General features: G+C 42.1%; 1 protein-coding gene and 1 pseudogene across 1 annotated transcript; one reads left to right on the top strand and one right to left on the bottom strand.

The window, feature by feature from the left end:
* Positions 1-2,568: 2,568 nt before the first annotated feature.
* Positions 2,569-3,496, bottom strand: LOC138420259 (olfactory receptor 5B2-like; annotated as a pseudogene).
* Positions 3,497-9,446: 5,950 nt separating this feature from the next.
* LOC138420468 (olfactory receptor 5B2-like) lies at positions 9,447-10,391 on the top strand. Its single transcript, XM_069553702.1, has one exon. It carries the CDS (start codon positions 9,447-9,449, stop codon positions 10,389-10,391), a length of 945 nt encoding a protein of 314 aa, XP_069409803.1.
* Positions 10,392-13,293: the final 2,902 nt, after the last annotated feature.

The following is a 13,293-nucleotide window of genomic DNA, read 5'->3' as shown; positions in this document are numbered from 1 at the left end:
CAGCAAACATATGTTGAAAGACTTTCAACAAAACACTGGTCCAGTACTCCTTAAGGATATTAAGGGAAAGAAAAATGAGGAGACCGAGAAACTGTCGCAAATAAGAGGAGAATAAAGAGATTCAACAAATATATGCAATGTTGTGCCCTTGATTAGATGTGTGAGAGCAAAAGGATGTAATTGAAAATATCAGCGATGATCTGAACAAACTATTGAAGTTTTAGACAGTAGTGACCTGTCAATATTGGTTTCTTAGTTTTGACAAATATGATAAAATAAGGTCCATCTGGTCAAGGCTATGGTTTTTCCAGTGGTCATGTATGGATGTGAGAGTTGGACTGTGAAGAAGGCTGAGCACCGAAGAAATGATGCTTTTGAACTGTGGTGTTGGAGAAGACTCTTGATAGCCCCTTGGACTGCAAGGAGATCCAACCAGTCCATTCTAAAGGAGATCAGCCCTGAGTGGTCTTTGGAAGGAATGATGCTAAAGCTGAAACTCCAGTACTTTGTCCACCTCATGCGAAGAGTTGACTCATTGGGATGCTGGGAGGGATTGGGGGCAGGAGGAGAAGGGGACGACAGAGGATGAGATGACTGGATGGCATCACCAACTCAATGGGTGTGAGTTTGAGTGAACTCCGGGAGTTGTGATGGATAGGGAGGCTTGGAGTGCTGCAATTCATGGGGTCACAAAGAATCGTACACGACTGAGCGACTGAACTGAACTGAACTGAAGATGTTAAAAAAAGAGGAAACTGGGTGAGAATTATGTAAGTCTTGTCTGTTTAGAATTATTCGAGCTAAATGAATAATTATTTATTAAGAAAATTTGCAAATTGTAGCAAGTAGGAAACTTCTCATAGTCTCATAGTTTGCCTTTTTGATTTACTAAATAAAATTCATTTCATGTGTTATTTTCCCCTTAATGAAAAATCACTAATGAAAAATTTATATGGTTTGATATTAATCACTTAATACTGTTGGTTTCCAAAAAACTAATTTGTCCAAAAGTACAAATAGTGAGTGAGAATATAGAAAAAAAAGCTGTATTTCCTGAAATGCCCTAAAATTATTATCTGAAGAATTCTCTAAAGAGTAGTGAACTATAATTATCAATGATTCAGATATATTGACTTCTGGGCACCAAACTGAATTCTTTAAACAAACGTTTATTGAACTATTAGTATGAATCAGATCATTATTCATGTGTCGTGCATGAAGTTGTTCATAAAGAAGACAAAGTCACTCCTCTGGTGTAGTGTGTGTTTTGGGGAGAAAGGTAAATGAATGGATAAAGAAGGAAATAAAGTCCTTTCCTGGTGGTGCAGTGGCTAAAACTCCATGCTCCCATTGCAGGGGCCTGGGTCCTAACTCTGTTCCGGGAACTATTAACAGATCCTACGTGCCACTGTGAGGATCTCACATGCCACCGCTAAGACCTGGCACAGTCAAATCATTGACTGTAAAAAGCCTTAAGACAGGAAATAAATAGGATTTGGGCATTGACCAGAGCAAAGGAAAATAAAGCAAGGAACGGAAGAAGGGAACAGCGTTCAGGGGCGAGGGGAGCCATGATGCGGCAACAGTGAAGCAAGCCTGAAGGAGTGGGAGCCTTTGGTCTTTAGAAGCAGTGAGTGCAAACACCCTGGGGAAGAAGCACGCTGAGATTGTCCAGGAACAGCAAGGAATGCGGTGTGAAAGAAGTGGGGTGAGTGCCTAGAAGAGGTGAGGTGCCACAAGGCTCATCTAAAACCAGAAGATTTATGAGTGAGTGGCTTTGGCCACTTTATAGTATTTCCAGGGAGGAAAATGGATGAAATGACTATTAGTGCATTCTTTTTCAAAATGTAAGAGATAGTGGTCATATATGGGACAACTGGAAAGTTCCGTTATTATTGACTGATCACCTTTTCTTATCCTGTGGGCTTCTTGCTTCTCAAGATCATCCTGTGACCTACTCTTTCTATCAGATGACACACTAAAGACAGAGATATTGATTTCTGTAAAATGTTATACAAATGTGGTGCTGAATAAATCATCCAATAAAATCATATATTTTTATTAAAAACCCTTGTCACAATTTTCTTCATTCTGGACTCTTTAAGCAGTTTCTCAGCTAGATAAATAATGTCAGATATGAACATATATTGATTATTTTAAATTTTTATTTAAAAGCTAGCCATACTCCAACTCCTTTAATAAATCTCTCACTCCTGTGCGTATGTGCACGGACGAGATTCTCACATATGCTTCTGCTAGTGGGTCTCTGCATGCCGTGTTTCATATATGCTGGCATTGCCACATGATAAGGATAATATCAACATGTGAATAAATCAAATATAATTAACAAAATTCACTACAAGCAGGATTTTAGTATTCTTAAGGTCCCTTCTGGCCATCCTCAATCAACTATCACATATTTGAACATAATTTTTTTTGTTTTTCTAGATGATAGATTTTCGAAGAAGGAATGGTATTACCTCAGTAATTTAGGTGCAATATGAGCCTTAAAATGTGAATTACTGCATGATGAAGGTCCGAGGGGAATGAAACTAAGTCATTTGGATCCTACAACTTTAAAAGATGAAGCTTAGAAAATTTTACCTTCATAACCAACTTCTTGAAAGCGTTTTTGACCTCCTTGTTCCTCAAACTATAGATCAAGGGCTTGAGCATGGGGATGGCCATGGTATAGAACACAGACGGAATTTTGTCTGTGTCCATGGAATGCCTGGAGCTGGGCTGGGAGTACGTAAAGATGCCTGGCCCACAGAAGATGGAGACTGCGGTGAGGTGAGACGCGCAGGTGGATAAAGCCTTCTGATATGCCTCAGCCGAGTGCATCTTCAAGATGGTGGTAAATATGAACAGGCAGGAAATCAAGATAACCAGGAGGGCAAACATAATGTTGAAACTTGCCACCACATGGAGAATCAGCTCACTGATGCGTTTATCAGAGCAGGAGCGACATCGCAGAAAAAGTGGTGGAGCACATTGGGCCTACAGAAGCAGAGCCGGAAAATGTTTCCCGTGTGGACAGAGGCATTCAGAAAACCACAGAAGTAAGGACCCACAGCCATACAGGTACACACACGTGCTGTCATGGTGGTGTTATAACGTAGGGGGTCGCACACTGCTGCGTAGCGGTCATAGGCCATTGAGGCCAACTTTCCACAGCGGCAAATGCTGCAAAAAAGGACCTCTGAGCAGGGCGTGCATGGTAGGAGATGACCTGGCCTCCTACAAGGAGCTCAGCCATCACCTTGGGCGTGACAGCTGTGGAGTGGCAGAAGTCCACCAGAGACAGATTTGCAAGGAAAAAGTACATGGCAATGTGGAGACGAGAGTCCAAGAGAATCAGCAGGATCAGTCCCACAGTTCCAACCACATTGACAAGATAAATGAGCGTGAATATTATAAACAGGGGGACCTGCAGTCCTGGGGCACTGGTGAGTCCCAGCAGGGTGGATTCAGTCACTTCTGTATTATTCTCCATGGATGCAGTTTTTGAATCAAAGGAGGTCCTATGGCGAAGAAAAAGAAAGGGACACAGTGATAAACAAGTGGGGGAGTGAAAGTGAAATTAATTCAGTACTGTGGGGGCATATGTGTGTATATATGTGTGTGTGTATATACACATATACAAATATTTCATTAATGGGATCATTTGAACTTCAAGATTCTCCACATCTGAAGTACAAACTAAACAAAATTTAAGCCACAAAGTATCTGTAGAGTTTCACACTGTTGAAGCTGAGGCATCTTCATGGATCATTTTCCAACTTTTAAATTTTGTAAGTTCTTGAACTGAGATGTAGAAAATATTATGTCCTGATTAAGATGAACTGTCTTAAATAAATATATCTGTTAATTCAGCTTTTCTCAGCCTAGTAAACACTTAGGTCAACATTGTTCAAGTGCCCCAAACTGCTCTGGACACTTGACACGTATTTTCTTTTATTTCTCTCAACAACCTCATGAGATTGATTGTTATCTCCATTTAACTCAAGAAGCACAGAGGCTGAGTATTGTATTTAAGTTTATAAAATTATGACTGCCAGAACAATGTTTGTACCCAGCTTCCGGGGTGGCTCAGACAGTAAGGAATCTGCCTGCAATGCAGGAGACTTGGGTTTGATACTTCGGTCAGGAAGATCCCCTGGAGAAGAGAATGACTACCCACTCCAGTATTCTTGCTGGGAGAATCCCATGGACAGAGGAGACTGGAGGGCTACAGACCATGGGGTCGCAAAGAGTAGGACACAACCGAGGGACTTTCACTCTCAGAGTGATTACACTGCCAGTGTAAGTCCACTGTCTTAACTGAGCTTAAAATCAAGTTGAACTTAATTCAGTTTGCAGTTACTCTGTCTCCAATATTCTAAACCAGCCTTTGGAGTTTCACAGTGAAGAAACTGAGAGACACTTGCCCTGTGCCCGTGGTGGGGTAACTGGGGTGGGAGGGGCTGTACGACCTGCAGAGACAATTCAGCGAGGGGGGTGCAGCATCCAGCAAGAAGCCTGGGCTCTGGGATGCGATGCCCACAGCCTGCCACCCACTACCTGGGAATCACTGAGCCTGACCTAACTCCCTTGAACCGATCTTTTTCATTTACAAAGTGACAATAGTAATAAGACTAAAAAAGTGTTAGTCGCTCAGTCATCCGACTCTTTGCAACCCATGGACTGCAGCCCACCAGGCTCTTCTGTCCATGGGATTCTCCAGGCAAGAGTACTGGAGTGGGTTGCCATGCCCTCCTCCAGGGGATCTTCCCAACCCAGGGATTGGGTAAAATTCTTTACCAGCTGAGCCACCGAGGAAGTCCCTGCTTAATGAGACTGAACAAGGTATGATTATGAGAATTAAAGTATGAGAATGAGTAAAATGCTGGGTATTGAGTACAGTCTGATCACATCAGATGTAATGTTAGTATTAAGGTGAGCTGGTCACCTCCGTGATTGAGAAGCGTGGGTGGTGCGGTGCACGGTTCAGGCGTGGGTGAGCTCTGTAGTGCTGCGGCCCTCCTCTCCCCTTCGGTCCACTGACGTTTTCCTATGTCCTCCAGGGTTTCCCAGGCTGTCCCTCCACAGCTGTACAGAGTGGCTCCTCTGGTCATTCCATGAGAGTGATTCTCTTGCTCAGGTTCCGCCTTTAAAATCCATGTTTTAGCTTGGGTTGAAAGGGTCTCTTTTTTGTTTTTATTTCGGCCAGTCCGTGTGGCTTGTGGGATCTTAGTTCTCCAAGCAGGGATTAACCCAGGCCTTCGGCAGGGACAGCCTGGAGTCCTAACCACTGACTGCCAGGGAATTCCCAGAACCTCTTTTTAGAAACTCATCCTTTCTCTTATTACTGTCTTCTCATGGTTGGACCACAGAGGTCAAAGGCTGAAAATTTCCTAGTTTGTTGGCAGTCTTCAGCCTGGCTATGGGTCTGGTTTGGTGGTGAGCCCCATGTTTGAAATTTTTATATGAACACGTTCTTGTGTAGGAAGAGCGCCTTAAATATTTCTTACTTGAATTTAATCCTTTAGCAGGCCATCTGTTATTCTTCTCTACCGTTGTACTTCTAATTGTCAGATATATATTTTATTTATTTATTCATGTGTTTATATGTATATATACAGATACACATCTCTTTTCATTTAATCCTCAGTCATGTTGTAAGGTAGGTATTCTTATTCCTATTTTACCATTGAGAGACCTGAGGATTTGGGAATTACATGAAGCTCTCCATTTACATAGTTAGTATGAGGAAAGTTAAAGATTCAAAACTCAAACTCAGCTGTGATCAAATCAAAAACCTTATTTTTTAGCCCCCTCTCTATTGGCCTTTATAAAAGTGCTAGTAATAATGATGAGGATGAGGTTATTGGGGAAAGATTACAATGGAATACTGATCTTGCTAATTCAATTATAACACTTCTGTGCTCTAAAGAAGAATTATTTCACTCTGTTCTGGTGTTTTAGTGTTTTTTATTTAAGTTTCTTTTTAGCTTCCAATAAAAGGACAAGAAATAGTAAATAAAATGAAGTAAGACTTACAGCATCCCTTACTTTTTTTTTTGCTAATTTTTTTTTAGGAAGGCAGTATGATGATATTCCTTGTGTCACTAAATTTCCTATTGATGGAAGTTTTGACATTTAAACTCCAGTCTCAACTTACTGTTTTAGGGAAGAAAATTGTCACAATATCTATTTCTGTGCTCAAATAGTTCTTAGTAGCTAAAGTTGACCCACAGATTTTTGCATGAATTACACTCACTAAAAATTTATATGAAACATAAAGTCTTACCTTACTGCTGGAAAAGACAGTCCCGTACAGTGAATCTAGAATCAGCATTTAACCATGGAATAATACATGCATATAGGTAGAGATTGGTGTTCTCTGTCAGGCACTGGTCAAAATGTTCTAAGACCTCTAAGTTAAGTAAAGATGGAGGAAAGAACCCAACATAGAGTTAGAAACCTGGGAGAAAGTCCTGAATACTTCACTAATTCTTACTTTGCTCTTGGCAGAGTCACTTGTCTTCTGCTTATTTGGGAAATGAAATAATAAAATTACCTCTTCCATATATTTCACAGAATTGGGCCTAGGATTAGCAAATGAAGGAAGTGCTATAAAATGCCTTGCTGAAGTGCTATCATTTTAAAGTCAATCAATATATATTTTTAAAAATTATTTTCTTTTAAATTGGAGGATCATTGCTTTACAATGTTGTGTTAGTTTCTGCCTTACATCAGCATGAACCAGCCACAGGCACACATACGTCCCCTCCCCCTAAACCTCCCTCCCGCCTCCCACCACCCACCCCATCCCGCCCTCTAGGTTGACACAGAGCACCAGGACGTTTTCTCTGGCCATGACTGCAGCATCACAGCAAATCCTCAGGTTGGGGGTTTCAGGGGGAGAACCCCTGCATGTACTTACAACTGCCAACAATCAGAGGAATAGAGATGGCAACCAAGGGATCTCAGCTAAAATGATGTCATACTGAGTCACACGGGGATTTCAGAGACTAGCTCATGGGAATCAGGAAGGAGTTACAGATACGTGGAGCTCTTCGGGGATATTCCCCACGAGGGCACCTATAGCTCTCATCTCTTTCTTAGGGAAGGAAGAATTGAATTACCTGCGTGATCTAGCTGGATATGTTGATGGTATCATATTGCTAGTTATTTCTTCTTCTTTCTCCATTTTCTAATTAAAATATATGTGCGCTCAGTTGCTCAGTCATGTCCAGCTCTTTGCGACTCCATTGAACATAGCCCCACAGGCTTCTCTGTCCATGGGATTTCCCAGGCAAGAATACTGGGGAGGGTTGCCATTCCCTTCTCCAGGGGACCTTCCGGACCCAGGGACTGAACCCATGCTCTTGTGTCTCCTGCACTGGCAGGTGAATTCTTTACCACTAGCAGCAACAAACACTCAATAGCCATAGTTTTTGTGGTTTGCTAAGTCACTTCAGTTGTACCCAACTCTTTGCCACCCCCATTAACTGTAGCCTACCAGGCTCCTCTGTCTGTGGGATTCTCCAGGCAAGAATACTGGAGTGGGTAACCATTCCCTTTTCCAGGGGATCTTCGCAACCCAGGGATCAAACCCAGGTCTTCTGCATTGCAGGTGGATTCTTTACCATCTGAGCCACCAGGGAAGCCCAAAACTCATAGCGTTTAGTGTGTGATTCTAATTGATCAAAGTGGAATCTCATAGGTCAATTTAGAATTGGTCAACCTCACCCACATCTTGAGACCCTACACGTCACCATCCACATTTCCTAAACCAAGATGGAGACTGCCATTTTATCTTAATGAGAACACACGTAGTAAATCACTAGGATTGTGGTGAACACCCATTTGTGCTTTTAAAAAAATGTATTCTCTCATTTAACCATTATAATAATCCAATTTTAGATGTCCTATTAAACTTTTCATTTTGTATACAGAGAAAGAAAGGCTCTAAGAAGTTATTTTATGAATAATGTCTCCCAAATAGTAAATGGTGGGGCTGCTTTTTAAATATATATGTACCTTTTTCCAGAGTCCAAGCTCTGCCTTTGATTCAAAGCTTCACTCTGTCACTTGTAAAGGTCCACAAAACACTTACTCTTTTGTATGACTGTTAAGAGGATCAAGTAGTTTTTAACATCAACCCCATGGACTGTAGCCCTCCAGGCTCCTGTGTCCACAGGATTCTTCAGGCAAGAATACTGGAGTGGGTGGCCATTTCCGTCTCCAGGGGATCTTCCTGACCTAGGGATTGAACCCAGGTCTCCTGCATTATAGGCACATTCTTTTCTGTCTGAGCCACTAGGGAAGCCCAACATGTTAGATGTAAATGTGTACTGAGGGTGAGGGTTATATAAATGTAAACTGTTAGCAGATTCAAGTCACTGGACTTGGGAGATGAGTTTGTGGATGTAAATGTGTACTGAGGATGAGCGTTATATAAATGTAAACTGTTAGCAGATTCAAGTCACTGGACCTGGGAGAAGAGTTTATGGTAAATATGTGATCCTAGATAAATCACAACCTCTTTCTGCACCTTAGTTTGTTCATCTGCACAAGCAGGAAGCTGTGCAATGCGTGTACCCTGTATGGACCCTGCAGCTTCAACAGGATGGAACTGTCAGTTCAGCTCAGTCCAGTCGCTCAGTCATGGCTGACTCTTTGCAACCCCACAGACTGTAGCACGCCTGGCCTCTCTGTCCATCACCAACTCCCGGAACTTATTCAAACTCATGTCCATGGAGTCGGTGATGTCAGCCAACAGTCTCATCCTCTGTCGTTCCCTTCTCCCCACCGCCTTCAATCTTGCCCAACATCAGGGTTTTTTTCAAATGAGTCAGTTCTTCGCATCAGGTGGCCAAAGTATTGGAGTTTCAGCTTCAGCATCAGTCCTCCCAACGAATATTCAGGACTGATTTCCTTTAGGATTGACTTGTTGGATCTCCTTGCTGTCCAAGGGCCTCTCAAGAGTCTTCTCCAACACCATGGTTCAAAAGCATCAATTCTTCAGCACTCAGCTTTCTTTATAATCCAACTCTCATATCTATACATGACTACTGGAACCACAGCTTTGACTAGACAAACCTTTGTTGGCAAAGTAATGTCTCTACTTTTTAATATGCTGTCTATGTTGGTCGTAAATTTTCTTCCAAGGAGCAAGCGTCTTCTAATTTCATGGCCGCAGTCACCATCTGCAGTGACTTTGGAACCCAAAAACATAAAGTATGCAGCTATAAGATAAATCATACCTGTAAGATATTTACTAGTTTTTTTTGTTTGTTTCGAAGCTAAGCTCTAGATGAAAGAATTGTGAAGAATAATTTATTGCCATCACAAAATTATAAAATAACCGGGTGTTTCTATAATCCCAGCGCAAACTCTTTGCTGTCTACCAGATGTTCCCTGCTTTCTCATTACTACAGAGAATTTAGAAAATTCCCATGGAGAATGGTACAGAGGGGACAGATTTCATTTTGGTGGGTCTCACCAATGCTCCAGAACTTCAGGTCCCCCTCTTTATTGTTTTCACCCTCATTTACCTCATCAGTGTTTTTGGAAACCTGGGGATGATCACACTGATCCTGTTGGACTCCCGTCTCCACACCCCAATGTACTTTTTCATCATTAACCTCTCTTTGGTGGACTTTGGGTACTCCTCAGCTATCACACCGAAAGTGATGGCTGGGTTTCTTAGAGCAGACAAGGTCATCTCATACAATGCCTGTGCTACTCAGATATTCTTTTTCGCAGCCTTTGCCAGCGTGGAAAATTTCCTCTTAGCTGCAATGGCCTATGATCGCCACGCCGCAGTGTGTGAACCCCTACGTTACACCATCACCATGAAGACGAGTGTGTGTGCCCTTCTGGCCATAGGCTCCTACGTCTGTGGATTCGTGAATGCCTCCATCCATGTTGGGGGCACATTCAGTCTTTCTCTGTGTAAGTCCAAGGTGGTCCATCACTTTTTCTGTGATATTCCAGCTCTCAAGGCTCTCTCTTGCTCTGATAAACATGTTAGAGAGGTGGTTCTTGTTTTAATTTCAAGCTTTAATGTCTTTTTTGCTCTTCTGGTAATATTTATTTCCTACCTTCTCATATTTATCACTGTCTTGAAGATGCAGTCAGCTAAGGGATACCAAAAAGCCTTGTCCACCTGTGCTAGTCACCTCTCGGCAGTCAGCATCTTCTATGGGACCATCATCTTCATGTACTTACAACCCAGCGCCAACCATTCCATGGACGCAGACAAAGTGGCCTCTGTGTTCTATGCTATGGTCATCCCCATGCTGAACCCTATAGTCTACAGCCTGAGGAACAAAGAGGTGAAAAGTGCATTCAAGAAGGTTTGGGGGAAGGCAAAATTCTCTCTAGGATTTGCATTTTAATGCTGTATTATGCAAAATAATGTAGTTTCATTTGTCTCAGTTCATTCTATTCTCTCTTTTTAGCCATACAATGCATTTAATTCCTAAAGTTATAGTCTTACCACTTCAAAAATATGTTGTTTGGGGATAATAAAATAGGTCTGGAAATGTAATACTTGAAATAGTATAGCTCAGGGAAAGAACAAGATGTTTTGGGTCTTGCTTCTCAAACACCTTAGTCATGGATTTGATTTATTCACTTGTTACACAGGCTTTCTCTCTACCACATGTCAGTGCAAATGTACATGTAAACCAGCGAGACAAGCAAGGCTATGATCAGAAGCACATACATGTGCTCTATGTGGGTGCATACGCGTGACAGTGGTGTAAATGTCAGTGATAAAGTGTAGGTGGTTTTTAATAGAATAACAGGATAACTTTTGGGTATTAGAATGTAACTTTATGTTTAATTTATTTATTTAGCTGAATGCCTCTTATAAGTGTCTTAATTAGAGAAATATTTTGTAACTCTAAATGAAAGTATGTGCCTTATTGGCATACATTATTGCTGCTGCTGCTGCTGCTAAGTCCCTTCAGTCATGTCTGACTCTGTGTGACCCCATAGACAGCAGCCCACCAGCCTCCTCCATCCCTGGGATTCTCCAGGCAAGAATACTGGAGTGGGTTGCCATCTCCTTCTCCAACACATTATTGCAAGACACATAAACATCACATTTAAATGGAGCTATGTTTCTGTCTTGGCTGAGTCATTTTGAAGAATCAAAAACCAAACATTTGGTTTTATGAAAGGATGAAAACACTAGAAGAAAAATGGAGGGAAATAAAGCATGTTCAGTTCTTCACAGATGACCACACATTGTCACAATGTTTAAAATGCCCTGAGAGTTGTTGTTCAGTAGCAAAGACGTGTCTGACTCTTTGTGACCCCATGGACTGTAGCATGCCAGGTAGCCTACTAGGCTCCTCTGCCCACGGGATTTCCCAGGCAAAAATACTGGAGTGGGTTGTCACTTCCTTCTCCAGGGGATCTTTCCAACCCAGGGATCAAGCCCGTGTCTCCTGCATTGGCAGGTGAATTCTTTACCACTGAGCCACCAGCAAAGCCCAGTCAGTACGTTTCTCTGCCTGGAAATGCTGTGAAATGGTTAATGTTCATTCCTGGCTGAATTAGGCCATCTCTTGTCACTCCCAGTGGCTGCTTCCCCACTCCATTCATCTGTGATCCTCTTGCTGTTTCCTGACCAGTCTGCACAGGCTTCTGTTTCATTGCTTTTGTACCTGAGGTTCCTTCTGTGGAATCTATGCTTACTTCACTCAGGGTGTCTTTAAGTGTTATCCTAACATGGAGAGCTTCCCTGATCATTGTTAAAAATAGTCACTCTCTCCTCCCCACATACACATACTCCTCATCCTGTTGAAGGAGGAAACGGAACAGGCTGTATCTTGAAAGCAGGACCCCATCTTGGGTTGGACTGCGGACTTTGAGCTCTATATCCAGTATCTGTGGAAATGGCATATCAACTGGAAAACCAGGCCCCTGAAGGAAGAGCCCCAGGGCTCGTACCTAGACTCTTCCTGGCCTAAAAGAATACCCTAATTATCTGTGTAACCGAATAGAATCATACATTCTCTTATGCTTATTGGGGTATGACCACAGCCCTATTGATAATTGTCCACTGTTAACTACCTAGGCTTAAGGCATATGAATCATGGGTTAACTTTGATTGTCAGGGAATTGGGGGAGGTGGGTTTGGGCACGCAGGTAGGGTATATAAGGTTTTCACAAAAACTGGTCGGGGTCCTTGGCTAAGAGGAGACTGCCTTGGGCCCGCCGGTGTAATGAACTGCACTCCACTATCTGCGTCGTCTTTCTGCACGAGTTTGTTTCTGAGAATGCTTGGCTACAACAATGCCTTGTACAATGGCAAGTAAGCACCAAATGAATTCTATTTGGCAAATTAAAAAAAATACATTAATAAAATTATATTAAATTTACTCAGTTAATTTGGAAAATTACTTCATACATACTGATTATACTTCTAACTGAGATGCTTCATAATATTCACATAAAAATACCTGTCAGTAATAAACATAAGATACATTCTATATCATTATGCATTTAATTTGATCCTCAGGGAACTCGATTCTATACTGAAACTTCAAAGGGAACATGCACCCGTGGCTCCTTTTCCTGTCTCTATCTGACTGTAGACTTCACCATCTCAGCATTGGTGAGATCCTACTGGAATGTGTGAAGACGATCATGCTGCTACGTGTAGGCAGTGAAGTATATCATAAGATTCGCATCTGTCTTTATTATGATGTTTCTCTGTTGAAACTTAATTAGTTAATGTTAGAGCCATTTTTGAGTTATAGTCAGTTTTCAAAGATCGTGTAGAATGTTCCCATGTGAACTTGTGTAGGCTGGGAACCGTGCAGCTATGGTTATGTTAAGGGTTTAAGACTGAGCAACAGTCCTGGATTATACATGTGGGCCCTAAAGGAAATCACCTGTATCCCTGTAAGAAGAAGTCAGAGAGATTGGCTCACAGAGGAGGGGAAGGCGGTGTAGCTATGGAGACAGAGACTGGAGTGGCGCAATTGCCAGAAGTGGAAAAAGCGATAATGGATCCGATCCTACAGCCTCCGAAGGGATCACCGCTGATCTGGCATGGTGAAACTGACTTTGGATGCCTCGCTTTTGGAACTGTGAGAGAATAGCTTTCTGTTCTTTTAAGCCGCCAAGTTTTTAAGTATTGATTCTGGTTTAGGGGAAGAGGAAAAACAAGAGCATTATGCCGAGAGCGTTCTGCAGTGCCACGAAGTAAAGAAATGCTCAAAGAACAGAAGGCTCGTGCTATGTCAGGGAGAGAAAGGATCCAGTGGAAAACTGTTCACGTGG

This window comes from Ovis canadensis, chromosome 15 (assembly GCF_042477335.2).
Source record: "Ovis canadensis isolate MfBH-ARS-UI-01 breed Bighorn chromosome 15, ARS-UI_OviCan_v2, whole genome shotgun sequence".
Classification (NCBI taxonomy): domain Eukaryota; kingdom Metazoa; phylum Chordata; class Mammalia; order Artiodactyla; family Bovidae; genus Ovis; species Ovis canadensis.
This window is presented reverse-complemented; position numbering and strand designations above follow the sequence as displayed.